This window comes from Phalacrocorax carbo, chromosome 1 (assembly GCF_963921805.1).
Source record: "Phalacrocorax carbo chromosome 1, bPhaCar2.1, whole genome shotgun sequence".
Lineage (NCBI taxonomy): Eukaryota > Metazoa > Chordata > Aves > Suliformes > Phalacrocoracidae > Phalacrocorax > Phalacrocorax carbo.
Window position 1 is genome coordinate 193,372,622 of NC_087513.1, and position 22,885 is coordinate 193,395,506.

Genomic DNA, 22,885 nt, shown 5'->3' on the forward strand with positions numbered 1-22,885 from the left:
TCTTGAAATCAAGACTTCTGACCCTAGCAGTAGCTCCAGGGGCACACTCTGTCTGCTTCACAGTTATGCACATAGCATAGAGGGCAGAGGTGTGCTCTATTCCCTTTCAGCCCTGGAATTTCCCCTGCTTGCTTGAGTTCGTTCCAATCCATCCCGTTCTACTTCACAGTTTCTAAAGTTGTGGATTGGGCATTTTGGTTTTGTTTCTTTTTTTTAAGCGTGCATGTGGACAAACATTTCAAAGAGCTTTCAGTTACTACTGAAGAACTTCCTTCTGTTGAGTGACCACTCAGACAGACTTTCTTTGTGTTGAGTCCAAACTGTACCACCATGACCTGTATGAGTTGAGTTGGAAACATCTATTTTTTTTTTCCAGCTCTCACAGCCACTAGGGAGGCCACCTCATTAAGAGAGAAAGAATTAGGCCAGAGATTTAAACAGCTGAGCCATTAGACTGATTAGAACACAAGTCCTACCAAAAGTCGATATCCAACTTGTCAGAAAGCCTCAGGAAGGTTTTGAGGAACTATATTGCAGTTGGGTGAGGAAAAGAAACAACTTAAAAGCCAAAAAGTCATACACAGGAAGATAAGCAGCAGGCATGATCTTCAAATTAATTATTACTACGCTGGAAGAGAACAAAGTAATCTCAAGCTGTAGGAGATATTCTGTAATCTTTTGTGAAGGACAATGCAATTCAGGAGTTAAAGACAGAATTCAGTTCAAGATTAGGATCCTAAATACAGGTGACTAAATGAAGGCATATATATTCCAATTGATGGAGATCTAGTTAATATACTTAAAGGGATAAAGAGGCTGATTCAGCTGACCAACCAGTAGGTATTTATTCACAACCATATGCATTAACATATAACAAATCCAGAAGAGACACAGGAACTGAAGGCAACCTCTTGTGGAACAACCTCTACAAACTGCTCCCGACTGTGTCTGGTATTCAGGGTCAGATTGATGCTGCCACCCAGAGCAGCTTCTGACACCAAAACCACTGTGGCTATTCTAGGATATTTAGCAGTATGTTGGTGGTTTCTCTCTTCTGTTTCTGAAAAATAAATGCGGGGAAAGACATACATCTGATGGCCTGACCACAGAATCAGGAGCACATCTGAAAATTATTATTAAGACAAGCTGCCTTTGGAATGAGAAGTTGGACTGCCTAAAAAGGCCAATATTTGGCACATCTAGGCATAAGATGTTTTGTGCAAACACTTTAATATCTTTCCCATTCACAGGAAAATTGCGTGGAATTAATCAAGACTAACTCCAGCATGCCTAAGGTGCAGATTGCAAAGACACTGATCCAGAGTTGAATATGTTGTTCCCAGAGATCTACTGCTTCTTGACAAAAACCACCTTAAACCTCATGTTTCCTATTAATTTTTGTAGTGGCGTTGCTTGTCAGCCTAGAAATAGCAATTTCACATGAGAAAAGAATGACCAGCTTGCTTTCTAAAATGCATGTAATCCCAGAACACTGACATGTAGGCAAGAGGTCCTGCACCATAATTGCATGTGCATGAACATCCCAGACAGTCTTTTATGTACCTACCGTAAATGCTTTGTAAGAACCTTCCATCTAGCAAGGTACATCACCAAAACACTCGAAAATCATGTCACCACTGGACGGAAAGGCAGAATCAGGGATGCTATCGCTAATAGCAAAATACTTGCCAAATGGGGAGGAAACAGACAAGTAACAAGTTAGGTCAAGTTCTGCATACTCTGCCTTTGAGTAAATGCATATGCCTACACATCCCATAGCTGTCTGTGAAACAGTTAGGGCGTGTGATGCCACAGGGTGCAAAATGGAACTGTGGGAGGATTATCTTTGCTTTATAGTATTTAGAAAAAAACACAATCAGTTTTAAGGACTGCTCTGAAACAAACTTGAGGTACTGTCAGAGACTTAAGAACTTCCAGAGCAGCATGCAAAAATTCTTAGAAGCCATTTCTAAACAAGTGAAAGACAAGAGGGTGATTGGGAATGGCCAATGTGGATTTACTAAGAGCAAATCATGACTAACCAACCCAATTGATTTCTATGATGAAGTAGCTGGTGCTGTGGGTAAGGGGAAGGCAGTGGATATTGCATGTGTTAGGAAGAACTTTGACAATTTCTTACAGTCTCCTATCATGAAATTTGTAAGATATGGGCTGGATAAGTAGATAAGGTGGGTGTAAAATTGGCTGGACTGCTAAGCTTAGAGAGTTGTGATCGATAGTACAAAGTCCAGCAGGTGGGTGGTAACTAGTGGCACCTCTCAGATATCAGTACAGGGACAAATGTTGTTTAATGTCTTCATTAACAACCCAGATGATAGCATGGAACACACCTGCAGCAAGTTTATGGATGACACCAAATTTGGGGAAGTGGTTGATAAACTGCAGGGCAGGGTTGCTACTTAGAGAGACCTGGACAAGCTGGAGAAACAAGCTGGCAGGAATCTCATGAAATGCAACAAAAGCAAAGTCTTGTACCTGCAATGGAACAACCCCATGCAACAGAACAACCCCATGCAACAGCAACAGGCTGGGCTGACTGTCTGGCAAACAGCTTTGCAGAAAAGGATCCAAGGTCCTTGTGGACAAGATGACCATGAGGCAGCAATGTGTCCTTGCAGCAAAGAAACACAAAACCAACCTGGGCTGTATTAGGAGCAAAGCTTGAAAGGCAGTGGTTCTTCCCCTCTCTTCAGCCCTTGGGAGACTGCACCTGAAGTTTCTGTCCAGTTTTGGATTCACCGGAAGATGCCGGTATACTGGAGCAAACCCCGCAGAGGGCCACCCACGTGGTCCCCCTGTGCTCTTGGGGGGTAACCACATGACATACAAGCTAAGAGAGCTGGGTTTGGTTGTATTTAAGAGAGAAAGCAAAGAAACCTTATTGCTGTTTACAGCTACCTCACTGGAGGATTCAGAAAAGACAGGAACAGACTCTTCTCAGAAGCATACAACAAGAGAATGAGAGGCAACAGACACAAGCTGGAACATGGAAAATTCTAATCAGGGATAAGGGTTCTTGCTTTGGTATTTTTAAACCATGAGAGTGGTCAACTGGCACAGGTCATCCAGAGTGGTTGTGGAATCTCTGTCCCTGGAGGTGCTCAAGACTCAGCTAGAAAAGTCCCTGAGTAATTAATTCAAACTGTGTTGAACAGGGGCTTGGACTGGATGACTGCCAGCAGGCCCTTCCAACTTAAACTATTCTATGATTCTGAGAATTCCAGCACTTGGTTGATCTTCACTGAGTAGTTGTTGGGTATGGACACAGAACATCCCCAGTTCTTCCAAGTTGAACAAATATTGTTGACACCAAAAACATTTTCCAAAGCATGGCAATAACTTTGGTATCAAAAACGTTTTCCAGAGTCACGTGGGAGAGGCTAATAATGATGCTGACTCATTAGCAAGAGCAAAAAGCAAGGTTTTTTTTTTCATGAGGACATAGAGATCACAAAGTGGAAGACACATCTTATACCAGTCAGTTTTCCCATATTGGGCCACTGGCACCAACTTCACCAACTCAAACTTTCAAATAAAAGCAGTCTTTCAGCTTGGAACAGACCTCTCTCTGTCATACTTCCGTACTGGGAAACAAATATTGCAAACCTCTTGAATTCTGATACTACATATGCTGGCAGTGCATGCTTGACTACAAATACTACTCAAACACAGGTCCCTGCTTTGAGTGTCTGTGTGAATGCGTACCAACAGCAACACTGACTTGAAAAAAGAGAAAGCAATGGTAAAGTATTTTCTGAAGTTTTGCTGGAACAACAGCACACTGGTAGTTCCTTGTTCTATCACACATGCTTTTGATGAAGTTCTAATGTACAAACTTGCTTACAGTAAAACAAAACATAATTTTTATGAAAGTGTTTAGGAGAGATGTACTCAACAGATACACTTTTTTTCCGCTCATCTTAAATGACCTGCAAAAAGGAGGAATAGAAGGACCAGGAAGAGTCCAAGAGCAAGGGTTATTTGTACACCTTTTTTTTTCTTACATATACTGAAAAGAAAGCTTGAATGAATAAATCAGTAAGTTTTGCCACTGCAGTCTTTGCTTCCTTCAAATCATAATTCAGCTTTAAAGAAATTATTATATTGAAAAACATTTTCTGCCCTGTCCTGCCAAAGAAGCCGTAAGCACCTCCCCAGTCAACCTTTATTTGTCGAAAAACTCTAGAGCCCAACAGAAATAAACCTCTTCCCAACTGAAAAAAAAATTCAAAACCTATTAATGCTCATTAGATAAAATGGTAAAGCGCTGAATTAACAGAAATAGTAATATTTTTCTAGACCATTTACACTGTTGAAGGATTCCCAGAAATCATCTAAAATTGACTTTGTATGCTCCCCTTAACAGTCAGTGAAGATCACTAACATCAGTCTACATACTAAATTTACAATCCTACAATATCCTTATTTACACTAACAGAGGTGTACTAGAAATGCACAGTAAAATTTAGTCAGAGGCTTTAAAAGATCACTGTGTTGGATCTGTTCTGGGGGATAAGAGAATCATCAATAAAAAGCATATTTGTCTCAAGTTCATATATAACAGTACCTGTAAAACTCCTTTTTTCCAGCTTTTCCCTCATCTGTAGGTATTAGCCATCCTCCATCAGCAAGTTGCATCCCATTTCCAGCTAATAAATACTCCTTACTGAAAAAGTCTTTGATGAAAAATTGGAAAGATTCTGCATTTGCGCCATTAATTCGTATGCAATGTTTTGAAACACCGTACATATAAAGCTGCAAAAAATTAGACCAAAAAACCAGAATGACGATAGAGTAAGAATTCAGCTGAGAATTTTTGTATCGTTGAGGTTGAGACAGCTTTTGTGTGACCTTGGCTTTTCGTATGTAATCCAAATTCCCAGCAATTATTTTAGCAGAACAGCATCATCGTGTGCTTTAAAAGTGTTTAAAAAAGTTCAATTGGTATTGTACCTTCACTGGAGCAAAAGCAAGAGGCTTTTGATGTAGACTTACCTAAGCTTAAATTTTAACCGTGTGTTATCTTAAAACAGCTCTTCAAATGGGTTAAAAGTCAATAGCAAATATAATTGGTGGATTTTCTCACTTGATGCTGCTCTCATTTGATTATAACACCACAGAGACATTTATGACCCTTATTATTTAGAATAGTCTTTAAAACTATGGATATTCAAAGCTACTTTAAAACTGTAGCAACTGGTATAACAGCAACTGTAAATACTTATCTCAAAACTGAAGAATATATCTATTCAAAAGCCTCTGAGTTTTGTTTCCTTGTCTTAAGGAACAGACTCCAGGAAATATACACAATAAAACATTATCAATATACCTCATCTACAGAATAAGAACCAGGAGATTTCTCTTCCACTGCAGTTTTCAGGGAGATTCTATTTCTTGCAGATGTTTTGATGACATAGAGACTGCCTGGCTCTGAGCTAATATTTTGCTTATATTTCTTTTTAATTCTCATTTCCTGCAGATCTCTGGCACAGCGGAGATTTGTCATCATCTTGACCATAGCTGCAAAGGGGAAAAAAGGAAAAGAAACTTAAAACCTTTTTAGAGTATATATCCATTTAAGATACACAGTCACACTATAAAAGCAGGTTCACAGAAGCACATTTTCTAAGCCACTCTGCAGATTTTTAGAAACTGTAACAATCCAAATATTCAAAGTTTAAAGCGTTTAAAAACCAGTGTTTACTGAAGGTATTTGAATAATATTTATATTAAATTAATGTTAGGAAATAAATATGAATATATAAGTCTATGAACTAAACTAAAATCCATATATCCATATAATCACACTGTACTCTCACCTTCACAGAAAACACTATATGAACAGAAATTGGTTGATGATAACTAGTCCATAATCCTGAGATTTTAACCTGTAAATAGGGGATCTAATTCTGCAAATGCTCATGCACCTGTTCAAGTATACACAATAAATCCTTCTGAAAAAATTCAGATTTGATTGTAAAAGTTACATAAATTATACACATTGGAACAATCAGGAGGTCTTAGAAAACATAAGCCCACCTGCTAAATCAAGTCAAACAGTTGAGCATTTAAACTCTGCTTCTTTGGAAAAAGACACAAATCATCCTAATTTCCTAATTTTCCTTAAAAAAAAAACAACCCACCCAAACACCAAGCTTTAAAAGAAGCTTATTTGTATTTAAAATGAAGTCTGACAGAATATGCAAAACCCTTAAAGGTTCAGTTCTGATAGTTAGTATTCACAATAAGTAAGTGATCAAAATCTTAAACTACCTAAATTGCCATTTTCTAGGTCAGTGTCTGCTGCATGCTGGATGCAAGACTGGTGATCCTGAGGTTCAGCAATATTTTGTTCATTTGTGATCTGGTTTAATTCCATCTCTTCAGTCATATTTTTGCTGATTGGTGAGTCAGATCTTTTGCTGCTGCCTTGTTCACCTGGAGAAAATGTCAGCTTGGTTTTGAAGGGTGGAATAAAAGTTTTAACAGTTTTGCCAGATTTGTGCAGACTTCTTGTTTCTTCACTCTCTTGCGCTGAGGCCTTACATGGAGTAAAAACCCCTGAAGTACCATTTGAAGACTGCCTTAGTGCATGGTGCTGAAAAATGACAGGTTTAGATTTGAATCCTTTCAAGTCTTGATCTGGTAGAGTAAGGGTAGGATTCTTGATTTCTTGTCGTTCTTTAGTAGCCCTACATACATGAAAACATTTAAACATACAGGTTTCAGCTTCCTGACAAAATATTTGTTAGGATTTTGATATTCTTAATTTAGTAATACAACTTTCAACACTACATCAATGAAAAGACAAAATAGCCTTTGACATTTTAAAAATGGAATACTTAATTTCTCTATTCAGAAATGAGAAATATAAGTGCAAATTTTTTTTAGCATCCCACTGGTCTAGTGCAGCAATGTGTGCTATATGGTAGTTTAATATGCTTTTTCTGAAGTAAGATTATGAGTCTTTTATAAAGTTGGGAAGCAAATTATTACCATGTATTTTTAAAAAGTTGAAGAGCTTGCAAGTTTTTAAGAAATTGCATTAGAAGAACTCTGAAATATATTATAAAATTCTCACCCAAAGGGTTGACAAGTTACAGGTTTTAAAGGAACATGGTACATAAATTTTCTTCTGTCTTTGAAAATGCCTGTAAGATAATTAGAAAAAAAAGTTTGAATGGGTACATTACATGGATAGATTTTTAAAGCACACTTTTCCCCTATATTAATATTATAAATATACAGAAAAGCCTCCAGAGTGGATTTAAACATCTATGTTCTCCCCTCCCAAAATAAAGTCTTTGTATCTTCACACCAATTGCAGCCAGATCTAAAGGATAAGTGACCACAATGCTGAACTCTCAAAAGTTCCTATTTGTGAGCCTGCAAGATGTTTTTAGTCTCCTGAAATGAAAATATTTATCATATATTTAATTCCAAGTAGGCTCACCATTCAATTTAGAATCCTTTTAGCAACTTTTTTTTTTTTAATTTAAAGTTACAACAGAAAGGGGCACATTTGCACCAACTCCATGTCCATCATTGAAGGACATGCTTATGTTGGAATTCTCAACATAACTAAATTGTGTCTGCCTGGAATTTAAACTAGTTTGTGCTATGCCCTTCAGCTGCAAAGAGGAAGTTTCATATTAGAAGTCATATATACAAGATGCCATGTGTTCCAGAAATCAGAGGCAAGACTCTACCAGAGAGTAGAACTGCTTTCAATTGTTCCACCAAAGAATAATGCTGTTCAGGTCCTGCTGCAGCGTACGACAATATTTACATATGAAGGGTATAAAATTATTCTCTAGCAGCAACTTACAAATGCCATTTAAAACTTTCTTTAAATCATGGGGTTTATGCTTAGAACAGATTGAGGACAGCATTCATGAACTAATATACTGGTTAAACCAACATATTTGATGAATCCTGATACTTAATTCTAATTAAGAGCTTACAGTGCTTAGAAAGAACAAGTTCCTTAAAGAACACAACTTATCCCATAAGCAAAAGCCGTAGCCAAAATCACATTATCCTAATACGTTAAATCACTAACTAGCTTCACATCAAGCATCAACTCAAAGTTTAAAACCTTGATTTGACTTTCATATGCATCCATATTACTGGCTCAAAATATTAAAAGCATCTGTAGTGTAGACACCTATCAGTAAGTATCAGTAATTATTATATGATGAAGTTACCAGTACCATCTTATTTTCCTGTAGATACAGTTGTTAACTGAGAGATTACAGATCAATAAAATATATTCTTCCTAGTGAGACTAGGATTTGTGAGATTTAGGATTGTGAGAAACTGGATAAATTCCTACTGAGCTGGAAATTAAACCAGAGTTCTTGCAGAAGTAGTACACTGTAATATACATTCTACAGAATAAGGCATACCATTAATCATGTGATTTCAAGTCAGCAGAGACATTACCGTAGCAGCTTCCCTGAATTTTCATGACTATATTGATAAAAGAGGCAGTTAAACAATCTTATTATATGTTAGCTTATTAGAAATTGAAGAATTCTAAAGATGATAACTGACATCAAGTTACTGCTTAGAACACAAGACAACTAAAATTACCATCAGGGGTGCTTTTTGAAGCTTTCAAAGATCTGGGGGAATTCTTTGTTCTGTTAAATTCAAGCAGTAGCTGTCTCTTAATTGGAGGTTCTCCTAGGATAAAAACACAGATTTTTAGAAGTGATGTTCCTTTTAAGTTCAGTGTCTTACCAATACTGTATAACTTAATTACAATTTCTAAGTAAAATATTCAAGAAGTCAGAGCAAGCAGAAGTAGCAAGTTTTTCAGATCACACGTCTATATTCAACAGCCTTTTCAAATACAGAGCTGCTTCACCACAATGTGCAGAAGTTTCTTCTGTGCAGAACGACTGTATACTATGTCACCAAGAATGATTTCAAGACTCCATATAATGAAGTCCATTGCAGAATCTTTTGTGGTCAGTAGGTCCATTCTGTCCAAATCAAAATTTGTGAGCCTTAAGTTATTAAACATACTTGAGACAATCTGCCTCAGATACTGCACCACAGTGGACTTCAGCCCCACAGCTCACCTGCATCTTCTTTGGTACTTTCAGTAACCAGAGTCCCTACAGAATTCTAAAAAAGTGTGCAACACAACTTTTACAGAAGCTGTAGCTAAGGATATGGTTCAACTGTGTCACAGCTTTTTTCAAGCTGGACTGAGAGAGTTCTGTCTGCCTTTTCATGCCTACCCAAACTTTCCCGCACTCGCCTGCCCGCCCTTTGTACCTGAACTTGCACACCTTCAAAATTACTAATCACAGATTTAGCTTGTACTGTGCATTTAAGGCTGGAAAGACTGGATGAATTATTGCCTGCAGCACGAATTTTTGTCATTACCACTAAGAGTAAGAACTTCAATTCCTGTATGACCTAAAAATAAATGTGACATGCAAAAGAGCCCCAAACAAGCCACTGTGCAGAAATATGGAGTTGAACATAGAAAGACAAAAGACCTACCGAGTGAGTTTTTTTCTTCAAAGCGCCTCTTTCCAAAGGTCTTATTTTGAAAGTTTTTATCCAGTGTGCCACTGAAGGACTGCGCAGCATGGATTTCTACTCCAGAATCAGAAAGATCATCTTCCATAAAAGCTCTTGCACTTTCTGCAGCCTCTACTTCCAAGTAATTTTTTGGAGTTTGGAAAAGATTATTATTAATTTCTGCTTTAGCAGTAGCATTACATGAAACTTCTTCAGACTCTGTTTTCATCCCTAGACTCAGCTGCCCTTTTCCGAACAACCTAGTCTTCTCCTGCTGAAAGCTATTTCTAAATAACGTTAACTGCTTGTTTTTCTTACTATATGGTATGTACTCAGGCATTTTGACATGGTGAGTGCTTCGGGAAGACTTCATTTCCTCAGGGTAAAGGCTTTTTAAGTCATAGTCTTCATTGCAGCTTTTCTCAGTTTTGGATTCTGAGATCAGTTTATCAGTTAGAGATTTTACATGTTGACTACTCTCTTTAATTGAACTAAGTTGATTTGTAACACAAAGCTCACTGCTTAAGAAGTCAACCGATTGGTTTAAAATTGCCTTTGCTTTTTGATAGGCATTTTTAGAGACTGTTACCTGCTTTCCACTTGCAGTGCTGAATCCAAAAGCTGGATTTGAAATCAGTTCAGTGCTGGCAGTTTCCTCCTCTTTTGGCAACACTATCCGTGTTTTCCCAGGATCTACTTCAGTGTGCATTTCAGACTTTTCAACACCTTCCTCAACTAAAAATGCTTCTTGTATATCTGAGGAATGATTACCTTCCTTTTCCGAAAAAAGCTGTCTAGCTTTCCTTAGGGACTCTTCTGACAGTTGCACAGGCTTACCGCTTGCTGTACTAAAAAATCCAAGATTACTTATAGAAGAATCCAACTGCTTTATCTGCTTATCTGGAACCGTCAAGTGCCCTAAAAGCTTAATATCCTGTTCAAAGCATTGCCTCTGAGAATTTGGAACAGACTTTGCATCTGCAAATGTATTTGTATCTTGGTGGCCATTTTCACTAGTACTTGCATTTATTTTAATAAAATGAGATGCAGCTGAATTAATCTCTTCACTTTTTGTAGTATTTAAAAACTTACCAGAATTAAGACACTCAGCATGAATGACGGAAGGTGAATTTCCAGCAATTTCTGTTTGATTAGTTTTTGAGTTAGTCTCAATTTCATATTTTACAGATTCACAGTAGTCATCTTGAAACATTTGTCTGACTCTCGCTAATGCACTTTCCGAAACAGAAACTGCTTTACCTTTTGCTGTACTAAACACAATTTGTTTCAGATCACTCTTTTGATTTTCAACATTAAGTGTTGTTTCTTTTAACCTGGTTAAATTAGTTTCATCTTCAGGAAGACTGACTACTGACTGGTTTTGGCCAGCATTAACTATGGTATCTGTGAAGCAGTTTATATCAGCACAAGGTTCATTTAAATGTTTCAAGACAAATTCCTTACTGTCACAGTTCAAATGAGAAGAGCTACTTTTTGAAGTTAAAAGGAGGGATTGATTAGATTTATTGTTACTATCCTTAACAAATAAAGTATTTTTTGTATCTCCAGGCACAGATTTATCTTCAAGCTCATTTGATAATTCCATTAAATGCAGAGATGCAGAGTGCACAGGAAAATCATGTACGTTTTCTGAATCATCCCTCTTTTTTGCTAAGTATTCTGTCTCTCTCTCTGCAAACAGTTTTCTATCTTCTGACAAACAAGTTCTACTTAAAACATCACTCTCCTGACTGGGAAATGACTCCAGTTCTGACTTTTGAGGTCTGACATCAGCTTTTTTATGCACATACGAAGTTACCAAACTTCTTTCACAATCTTCACCTAGATTAACAAATGTATCTACTTCAACAGTATCAGAAATCACAGCGTGTTTAGTGGGACTGCTCTCTACGGTTTGTTTAAATTGATCTCCAGGTTCTTCAGGAACAAGGTTTTTACTAAAATTAAGTTTTTCTTGATCACATTGAGCAATGTTTTCAATACACAAATCACAATCTTTGACACAGTTTTTACCACATTTCCTTTTCTTTAAGGGGTTCTCAAAGTTTTTGTTATGTTCCTTTTCTACATCAACAATTTCAGCAAAAAACTGTTCAGCTTTAGCCAAAAATCCATCAGCAATTGTTATTTTCTTACCACTAGCAGTATGAAAACCAGTCAGATAACTCCCTTTTGTTTCATTTTTTTCAACATTGACCTCTTGCTCAAAAGGTATTTGACAATGATGGCAAGAACTTATTTTTATTCTGCTTTCATTCACTAACAAGTTCTTGTCACAGATGGTGTTTTCTCCTTCCACATTTTTATGATTTGTCTTTTGTTTATCAGAGTTCTCCACAACATTTACATCTCTTTCTCCACACTGTACATTGAGCAGGTGTACAGAATTATCCAAAGCCGCATCAGACATGGATATATCACCACCATCTGGAGTCTGAAATTTTTGTAGCATGTTTTCTTTTTTCTGCTTTCTGTCTTCTCCTTTCTGATTAGGAGACAGGTTTTCCATTTCATCTGATATGCTTAAACTATGTTCTTCTGCAGTTCTAACAGAATCTCCTACACATGTTACATCTAATGAGTCTTTTTGCAAACTACCTTCAATTTGGCAATCTCCTTGATTCAAAAATTGTTTAGAAGTTTTATGATTCCAGTTATGTTTTTTAATGGATGATAGATTGATGATAGTTTTAGTACTGTTGAAATTAACACTTTCATTATCATTTATTGATCTTTCTGTCCAATTTTCCATATTTTCCTTAAATGGGGTACTACTATTTTCCTCAATTTTTTCCTGCACATGGTAGGAAGCAGCACCTGTGTGGGAAATGGCATCTATGCTTTTGAAATCTGAAACACAAACTGTTTTTCCTTTGTTTTCTTTTGTCAGGCGTCTGACAAAATTACAATTAGAAGACATGTGCCCATTTGAATTGTGACGTCTAGTACTAGGTTCAGAAGATTTAAACAAATAGTTATCATCATCCAAGTCCCTGAAGAGCTCAGCAGATCTGGTCAAAGCCTCCTTAGAAATATTTATTTTTTTACCTCCAGCTGAAGTAAAGCCTACAAAATTAGAAAAGCTGTCTTGTTTAGCTACTGGAAAACTCCCAGATATTCTACTTTCATTTCTGTCTAAGTTAGTAAAAGTAACCTTTTTGTCATTTTTATGGAAAAGCACTGTGTCTTCTTTTTTGTATTCCACCACTTCAGAGTGTTCATTTGTGTCTTCCTGCTTAGTACAATACTTGTCATATTTTACTTGATTTTCATATTTTAAAGTACTGCAAAAATCAGCATCTTTCCTTGTTTCAGGAATATTTTCCACATTCATTGTTCCATGTGTTTCTACAGTTCTAAGTTGTTGAAAGGCAGGACTTTGTATCACGTTACTTTGCTTTCTAAACTGTGTAAATTCAAACTGACTACCCGTTTCTTCCAGGATACTGGAAAGTTCAGCAATTTCAGCTTCTTGGCTTGCTGTCAAGGTTTGATTTGTTTCTTGCAAGGACTGTTGACTTCTAGGAAAGCTTTCACACAAGTCAGCTTTATGTGGAATAAACTGCGTATGCCTGGGCTCAAGAAAACCTCTCTGTGAATCTAAAGAATCAGATAAATTACTGTCCAACATGCTTTCTGAATCTGAGAAAAACATATTCTCCTTTTTAACTTGATCTGAAGTGTTTCTGACGCTTTCCATGGAAGAGGCTTCAAAGCATTCATTTTCAATATCTTTGAACAGCATTCTGCCTTTTGCTATACTGACTTCAGAGAATTTAATCTGTTTATTGGAAGCGGTCTGAAAGCCACCAAAGCCCAGATTCAAACTGCATGCATTAAGATTTCCTGATGATTTCCCTTTATACTTCAGGTTCACCTTTGACTTTGTGCTAGAATACATAGGTGCTACTTGTTTATCTTCTTCAGATATTACTTCATTTAAAGAATTATCATCTGTACGATCTAATAATTCTTTAGCACTGTCTACAGTGACATTATTGCAAGCAGCTGCTTGAGAGCTTTCATTGTTTTCAACTGACTTTGGCTCTTGATTGTTGGCTACAGCTTCTGACAAGGCAGCTGCATCTGTTTTCTCCCCTTGTTTTAAGGCGGTACTATCCTTTTCTGAGCAGTTTATTTCCAAAGGTCCATGTACTTCTCTATAGTCAACTACTGACCACTGGTCTGTAGCATGCCTTTTATCAGTTGATATTTTATTGCAACAATCACTACTGACTCCATTTATTCCAAAGCTGATCTGACTCAAAGTATTATTGAAACCGCTGTTTGCCACAGACGTAGTGTCATGGTACTTATCCATCAAGCATTCATTATCCCTAGGAGAAGGCCACGCAAGTTGTTCTTTAAGGCTCCAAGGTACAGTAGCTCCATCATTCACATTAGCACTCATATACTCATCCTCCTCGCCTTTCTCTAAGCAAGACCCTTTAGGGAGCAATCTGGAACGCTTTCTTGCCATTAGGCATGCTGAAGTTAGAACTTTATGTTTTATATTTGAAATTACTTCACCATTTAAAGCATCTGTTGTGCCTTCTTTCTGTGTATTAGGTACTTCTAAGCATTTTAATGACGTAGCAGGTTGATCTTCTCTTGTGTTTTTCCCCAAGACTCTCAGGTCTTGTTGCTTCAGCCTATCATTGAAGGAATTATCAGACGAATTATCCATTATATCCACTTTTAAAGTGCAAGTGCTGAAACTGTTTTCCTTGATATTTGATTGCAAATGCTTTCTCTCAGCAAAAAGCAAGCAGTCTACAAAGGACATTATAGAAAGAAAAAGTGTTAATAAATTAGTTCTCATTTATGCAAACAAATGCAGATTCAGATTTGCATAAAATTTTGGCCCATTAAATAATTTCTAGATGCTTAACACTGGTACCATAAATATAACTTTTGCTTCCAAATATGAACACCTTGACATGATTGGATATCTGTTTAATCTAATCATGTACTAATAACCAGAAACAAGTGAGTAGCCTGAAGTTAATGATATCAGTTAAAAAAAGAAAAATCAACTTTTCGTTGTAATGAATTTGAAGAGATGGGCTTCCATTCCTTGCATCTCAACACAAGAACTTGTTTCAAACTTTAAAGAGAAGTATTTCAATTCCTAATATTAGGTAATTTTTCTAGCAAGAACAGCAGCTTTTAAAAATAGGAGTATGTGCTTGCTTTTGTTATATAATTTGTTTTTAAAAATATTCTGTGCTTCTGGAAGAAACAGATGTAGAGCCTTAAACCCCCTAATTTTAGAAAAATAACAATACAACTTTACCATTCTTCTATGATTCTTAGAAGTTATCAACCCAGACAGAACAGCCCTTGACACTATGGATATCTAAACAGCATTGGCACAGATAATTAAGCTTGTCAATTAGAATAAAGGTTCAAGGTGGAAGTTTCTATTCCAGAAACTAATCTGAGACTACAATAATAAGTTAGCACCAGACTATTTGAAAATAATGCTATTCCGTCGCTATTATTATAACAGATTTGTTCCATATCAATTCCCAGACTAGTCAGTTGCAGACCTACTTTATCAGAAACAAGATTTTACATGATTTTACCTGAAACATTTACATAAAACATTCTTAAATAAATACAGAATCCTCCACAAATGATGAAAAGCTTAATAATATACCTTGCTCATCAACACTGGCCACACGACAACCTTTAAATTCACACAAATCAGATTCCAAATGTGGTAATACAGGATGAATAGGGAATTCAGAGGTTACTTCTTTCTGTATTTTTTCTTCTTGATACAGTAAGGTATTCTTTATTGTATAAATAAATCTCTTGGATCGCTTTCTCAAGCTAGATAACATAGTCAGGCTTTTAAAGCCAGACTTTGTAAGAGTATTTTCTCTGTTTGTTAAATGTAGGTCATTGCAATTATCTGGAGACGTAGCACTACATACAAGTGGGTGAGACAGAGCATCAGTCACAACAGATTTAGAAGTTGTTTTTAACCGCTTGGAAAAGTTGCCGTTGTAGATCACAGAATACTCTGTGGCATTTGTACTTTCAATCAAAAAAGAATTACAGTTTAAGAAGCTCATTTTGGAAACCTTCTCAGCTGCACATCCTTTTACTAACTTTGGACCTTGAACACTCAGAGACACAGATTCTACTGGAGTTATTTCTGATGTTGGGTTGTTTTCAGAATTTTTTGCTTCATAGCACTTTTCTGACAAACCGACACTCAGCTTTTGTGCTTTTATCAAGCCCGAAGTATTCCATAGAGATGTTTCCACAGCATCATCCTTGGTCATTAGTACTGACTTTTCTTCTAAATTTTTCTCTGTACATAAGTCAGAGGGTGGAAAGCTACATACAGACATTTCCAAGTGAGTTACATCAAGACCAGATAAGTTCAGTTGAGACCACTGACTTGATGAAGACAGCGTGTCTTCTTTCACAGGCTTCTCATTCTCAGATGACGTGTGTGTTCTATAATCCTGCACATCTCCTGCGATCCTAAGTGACTCCAATTCCTTTTTATGTCCTATTAAACAGCCATCTTTACCATCCCATGTATCTTCATCTGTGTTTTGGAGTAAAGAATCCTTCATTTCAATAGAGTGGCTTTTTTCAGTCCAGCGAGTTGTTTTCACTTCCTGTGAAATGCCAGCCTTTCTTCTAATAGACTGGTCTAATGGAAGATCCCCCTCTCCTTGTGCTTTATCTGTGTCTGTGTTTATTTCTTGTTTATCTACTCCATCCAGAGCATCTGGCACCAGCAGAAGAGTTCCACTGGACTTCGCAGGCATGTCGAATGTATCCTCAAAGCTATTCATCTCACCAAATAAGCCATCTAACATTGCCGACTCTAAATAGTTTAGACAAGATGGAGAGAGGAAAAGAAGTAAGAAATTAAGTTTTAGGAAATAACTTAACAGCATTGTGTTTTTACTGGTAAAAACAGCTTTCAATTTTACAGCAATTACCTTTATTCAGGAGTGAATTTGGAAAAATAAATCTACATGCCTTTAAAGTAAGTTACTCTTCAACAGCAGCTATTAGAGGAAACAGGAGGCAAAGGACACATATGCAGATGCCCTGGCTTCCTGAGGACTGTGATGGTTAAGCAGGTTTCCCAGATGAAACCTGGCTGTCTTAGAAGAATTTTGGTTTTTCTACAGACAGGAGAATGAATAGGTAATTTTAAAAGATAAATATCTAGATTTTTTCCCTCCAAAATTTATACCAGATGGTAGGCACCAAACACCTTAAGGAGCTGCCTATTTTTGTCGATAACTGGCAGCTAAGGAAACTGTTATTTAAGGATGATTCTAGCAAATTATCTTTTGCTTTGATATAGAATAGCATAGTGTCAAGAACAATTTAGAAAGTATTCTAATTTTTTTAATTTATTAGGAAGCTTTTAAGAAGTTCCAAACGATTGGCAGAAATATTAGAAATATCATGAGAATTTTTTATTTGTGTAGAGAAATAATATGCAGTGGGGAAAAAACCTACACTCTACTTCATAGACAGCCTTGAAAGCTTACACGTACCAAATAAAAATATTACCTTCTCAAATATATGAAACTAGGCCTACCTATCAAAATAATTCACATTCAAAAAGGTAGCTAGATTTTATTTTGAGAGTACTTTTTAAGGCTTTTTCATGTAAGAGAAATTGTAACTAAGTACCTAGAAAACATCCTTGTCCTCTGTTTTCCTTGGGCGTATTACCAATAGCTTAACTTTTTCCATATGCCTTTTTTAGGTACAATTTCTATCATCTAGCATTATTTTCCCTATTAGAACTTTTAAATAACCTAGTGTACAACAGATTTTCCATCTGCAAGTCCACAGAAAATTTCCCAATACTTGGTCACATGCGTCCAGCTATTTGTAATACATCCACTAATGGTTCATGCCCATGCTGTAGGCATACAACCAACTCTCTTACCACATCTCTAACATTACCCATTCTCTTTACTTTCCAGTTTTGCCTGAGTGGCATAAGGTATCACTAAACAAGATCTCAAAAAGAAGAGTCTGTAACACTACAGATTGAGTGTACAGGTTCTTTTCCCTTATTGAAGTGCATTCCTCCGGACTAACTTGTGTGTCCACATCCTTTCATCCTATAGTAATTTGTCAACAGACCTTTCTAAAAAAAGACAGTTATATTTCTTTTTACTCAAACAGGAGCTGTTACCTTTAATCAAAAAAGAAAACCAGGAGTATCTAGAAGATTGTAAAGATACTGGTTGTAAACTGAATAACCTGATGCTGGGGAGGGAAGAAAAAAAAAAATCAGGGAAGTTCATTTTGACTTCTAAACTCACTGGAGGATCAGTGAAATGAAAACCCCCAAAACAAGGGCTGCACTACAGAATTCTCCTGTTTTCCCAGTAAGTGCCCTAACTAAACAATAACTACTGAATTTGATATCTCAGGGCGTCTCCTTCTGGGTAAATAATACAATACAATACTCAGGAGAAAAAAAAAAAGGCTTAAACATTAGATGTTTCTACTCTGGAGTCACATATTGACTGACTGTTAGAACATATTTCCCCGTTTCAGGCTGGAATCCTTATTAGCAGAAGGCATTGAACCTATTTCTCCTACTTGATGAATAGCTCTAGACACTGAGGTTAAAGATAGACCACTTATTCTGATCAGGGTTATAAATGGAATGAGTGACAAATTTGTGTGGGGTCTTTTTGTTTGTTGGTTGGTTGGGCGCGTGTTTTTTTTTTTTAATTAAAGAGTTTAAGTACAAAGTTTTGGGCAACAGGCCAGGGTGACATATCTAAAGTGTTTCAGAATTTGATATTTCCCATCAGTTTTGCAATTTAAATAGCCTCCCAGTCAACATGCTGATTCTTATACGTTTGAAGAATCTTAACTCTGAATCCATGGTTATATACCTACAGCAAAGCTGTGAATTCTGCTACAAGGGCCAGGTGCCTAAAGCTCAGTGTTACAATGACCAGTCTTAGACTCACTTAAACTAGGGACATGAACCTTAGGAATTAATGACTGGGCTGTAAATGAATATGCTTAACAAATATGCAATGAACATACAAATTTAGCTCCTTTTGTGAAATTCTGAAGCGTTAATACATGACAGTACATATCTTGCAGTCCATAGTTATGTTAAATGTAAAAGTTTAAAGAAGTTTTCCTCTCTCCCAAATTATTACAACTAAAAATACAAAAAATCCAGCAAAAAAAAAAATCTTTGAAATATTTGGTCGTTCTTATACTTTGGACTGAATGCTTATATTGAGCCTCACTTCTATTAAGGACTGAACTGGTAAAATATAAATTATCTCTTCATATCCTTAAAATAATGTAGGAATTTAAAGCAGTATTATGATCTCCCTTATTCTAACTGAAATAAAAATTATACCCAATAAAACTGATTGCCTTTCACGATCATACAACACTATTCCAAAGAAAACCAACATTTGAAAGTACAAGCATGGAGGTTTGAGCTATCCTCCTTATACTGCATCTTCAAATGCCAAGTTAACTACTATGAAAAGGGGAGGACAGAGGAGAAAAAAAGAGACACTTGCAAAAGTTATTTTGTACTTTCAAAAAAACCCCCCACGTTTCTTCTTCCTCTTATTTCCACTCATTGTTTTAACTAGCCTCTCTACTGTAGTATGGGATGCAATAAGCCATTTTGGAACACAGCACAAGTCATTAATTTGTCCTTCATTTCTAAATATGTTTTACTGACTACAGATTGCTTGAATATGTTTTCAATAGTACTTCTGACGGTCAAATATTTTCAAGCCATGACAACTACTTTTTTTTTTCTCAGCATATTTGAACCTACAATCCAAAAATAGCAGTATAGATCGCCCTGCAAGCAACAATGCTTCCTGATCCCAGCATTCTTGGCCCTCCTCGTCAAATTCTAACCTGATTCTTTCACAGTCCTTACATGTACCACCAAACAATATTTTAGGGCAGCCCATTCAATTCAGATAAGGAGACACATAATCTAAGGATATATCATCCTGTCTAGCCTGTGTGAATCTCTGCAGTACCCATTTACACCCATGCTTGCTGAACAAATTTCTGCTAATATTCTTCCCTTCTGCCATCATTTCTCAGCAAAAGTTAAAGCTCACATTGAAGTGTACATTTTTCACCCATTCACTAAAACAATCTAAGAACAGAGAATGAAAACATTTTTTTCCCTTTGGCTCAGCATTTCCTGCATTCATTTAAAAAAAAAAAAGCAACATTTCATTTTCCTAAAGGATTTGTCCTGTTTTGAACTACTAATAGGTAAAGTAAATGAAGAAAGGATATAGCAAGATTAAAAAACAAACTCACCACAGAATGAGTATTGGGGTAAAACTCCATGATAAAGCTAAATCTATTCAATAGTTAGAAGTAGTATTCTTGCTCCCCCTTGAGCCTGTACCATTTTTCTCTCAGCTCTCCCATACAGCATCACACCTTCACCTATACCAGTACTAATCTGGTTGTCATCTAGTGGCATGGCAACCTGATTTAAGTTGCTGACTCAACAGAAACTGATTCCTTTGTTTAAGACCAGATTAGTTTTACAAAGTTGAATCAATTCAGGAAGTCACACAACTGGCAGAGGAAATAAGCCATAAGATCAGCTCAGCGTGACTCTACCCTCAGTATTGCTTCACTGTATACTCAGTAGTAAAGCATCAATGCATACCAAAGTCTTTGCTGTCATCTTCAGCATTTAGCTTTACCGTTTCTGGTATAGACAGCATACTTGTATCACTTGTCCCAGGACATTTATCATGGTTGGAAAAAAAGCTGTGTAAAACCTGTAAACCAAAGACATAAGCTGTTATATACATCACATATCAGTAAGTGTCACTTTAACAGTAAAGTAAGCAACTAAACATTTACTGCAATATCTGAATTCTGCATCTCTTAAAATGAAAGGTAACATTTTCACAGCTACACCTGAAAATAAATAAGCAAATAATCCTCATTTTCAATGTAAACCACGTTCCATTCTACGATCAATTTAAGGGCAGCAAATGGCTTCAACAGTATACTATAAGCAAGCCCCTTAAAAAGGAACAAAGGAGATATGAGAAAGGAAAAAGCCGTTTTGCTTATTTTAACTTCTAACGGTTTGTTAACTGAAGTTTCAGGTAGTTAAGAATCAAATGTAAATTTGTAATTGAATCCCATTAGCACCATCCTCGGTTTTCAGTCTGAATAATTGTTCTGCTTTCATAGACGCACAGTAAAATTATCCTTTTGCAGGAACTCTCCCTTCCCTAACAATATCAAAGGTCTGAAATTAATACTCAGTCTTGGTATAGTGGTTGAGCACTAGAAGTTATTGGACAATAAAAGCCAAACAAAAACTCCCAAAACTTTGACAGAGAAAAAAAAACCCAAACCCTCAGGTAAGTAACATATTGCAATTCCTAGGTTTGATGATCTTTGAATGACTCTCACTGCTGCTGAATCCAAGTGATTTTTTTGTGGGTTTGTTGGTTTGGGTTTGGTTTGTTTGTTTTTTTAAACACAGCAAAAAATATATTTGTGAAAATACAGCCTACAGCCAGGCTTTGCGAATTTAGTTTTGTGAGCAGTACCTTTTTAAAATAGACAGATAGGAGGGCCTAGAATGAGGATGACAGAACTTTTTAGTCTTGGCTCAAGGAATGTACATGTAACTAAATAGCTCAACTGAAATTAAAGAACAGCATAGCTCTTAAAACTACTTACTATCTTAGCTCTTTCATCCTGTTGCTTTGCTCCAGAAATAGAATCATTCTCTCTAGCTTTAGAAGAAAGAAAGACAAGTCAATTCATTTGCTCCTAAGCAATCTGCTGAGTGTGTTCAAATATGGTTGTGTTTTGGGAGGGTTTTCTTTGGATTATTTTAAATGCAACTGAAATATGTAAATAAAAAGCTACTAAAAGCTAACCATAAGTTCTCACTAAAAAGTCCTACAGGCGAAGCTGCGGGACAGTGTACAAATGCAGTTTCATAACAGCATAAACCACCCTAAATCACAGGTTGCAGTTGCTGCTAGGTAGGTAGGTTCATTACCACTCTGAGACCACCATCACTGCCAATCCCCTTTCCAGCAGTTATTCATGGCCCTACTCTCTAATCTTTTCTGTCAAAGGATCTGGATGAGATCTTCAAGCCTTTGTCAAGACTTTGGATTTTTCCATTCCCTCCTACAAGAACAGTGATATCTTTGCACCTACATTACAACAGGAGAAAGTGAACCCTATTTTTAAGATGCCTGAAGAACAGCATATTCAAATAATATGTTTCATTCATAGACACGGCATCTAAGGTCCATGTAACAGACAAATGACTCACTTTTTCCTTTTACAGGTGACAGATGGCAGGGAGTGGGCATCACTACTATAAAATACTAGGCTCCTCCAGGAATTGGGAGAATGAGAAGGAGAGCTCAAACCACAACTCATCTCCCAGAACATCATCATTAAGCTATGGGTACTTTCCGCAACCTTCCTTTTCAAGTCACATCATTCTGAACCAAAGACAGCCAAACCAGCCCAACTCAGTAGCCTTGTGCAGAGTCCCACCCCCTCCCTGCCAGCAGAGGAATCACAGAATATCTCAAGTTGGAGGGGACCCGTAGGGATCATCGAGTTCAACTTGCTGCTCCTCACAGGACTACCCAAAACCAAACCACATGACTAAGAGCATCATTGAGACACTTCTTGAACTATGACAGGCTTGGTGCCATGAGCAATTTTTGCAGGAGGAGATTCCCATTTCTTGCATGCATTCTTAATATGCTTTATATGCCTGCATACTCTATATGCTTTATACAGTGATAGTTTAACCACATCAAAAACAGCAATGTCAGGAGGTAAGCAGATGTCCAGGTTTTCCCATTTTCTCAAGGGTTTTCATCAACAAATCATAAAGTCAAATTTCATTTTGCTTATCATATGCTAAAGAAATCCCACTTACAGCAACACTTTAGGTCATAGCTCGATGTTTAGCATCAGTGTTAGTGCCACTTAAACAGTCATCACCTACTCATTCTCATCCTCAGTTATGCTGGCACAGCTGTTCATGCAGCTGTGCAGTAAATGAGGTCCTGGAATTGTCCTGTCCAAACAACTCAGGACTTCAATTGGAGCAGTATCTCACTCTGTCTCACTGCATCAATGTGATAGTAGGCACAGTGAGAGGGCTTAAAAATGCTGAAGCCAGCACTGCTGCTGTGGAGTTTACTCAACAGGTTGCATCCTTAGACTTGATAAACATACTCACATGACTTAACCTAATAGTATCAAGTTTTGT

The 22,885-nt window shown here is 36.8% G+C and overlaps 1 protein-coding gene across 2 annotated transcripts in view; it reads right to left on the bottom strand.

Annotated features, from left to right (window-relative positions):
• Positions 1–22,885, bottom strand: part of BRCA2 (BRCA2 DNA repair associated) — a 39,207-nt gene that overhangs the window by 10,509 nt on the left and 5,813 nt on the right. For both annotated transcript variants that reach the window (XM_064441039.1, XM_064441040.1), the window contains 9 exons: positions 21,316–21,371; positions 20,279–20,393; positions 15,245–16,435; positions 9,541–14,355; positions 8,617–8,709; positions 7,103–7,172; positions 6,295–6,713; positions 5,351–5,541; positions 4,589–4,776 (listed from right to left, as the gene is read on the bottom strand). In XM_064441039.1, coding sequence (XP_064297109.1) covers positions 4,589–4,776; positions 5,351–5,541; positions 6,295–6,713; positions 7,103–7,172; positions 8,617–8,709; positions 9,541–14,355; positions 15,245–16,435; positions 20,279–20,393; positions 21,316–21,371 — 7,138 coding nt within the window. The remainder of the gene's footprint in view (positions 1–4,588; positions 4,777–5,350; positions 5,542–6,294; positions 6,714–7,102; positions 7,173–8,616; positions 8,710–9,540; positions 14,356–15,244; positions 16,436–20,278; positions 20,394–21,315; positions 21,372–22,885) is intronic.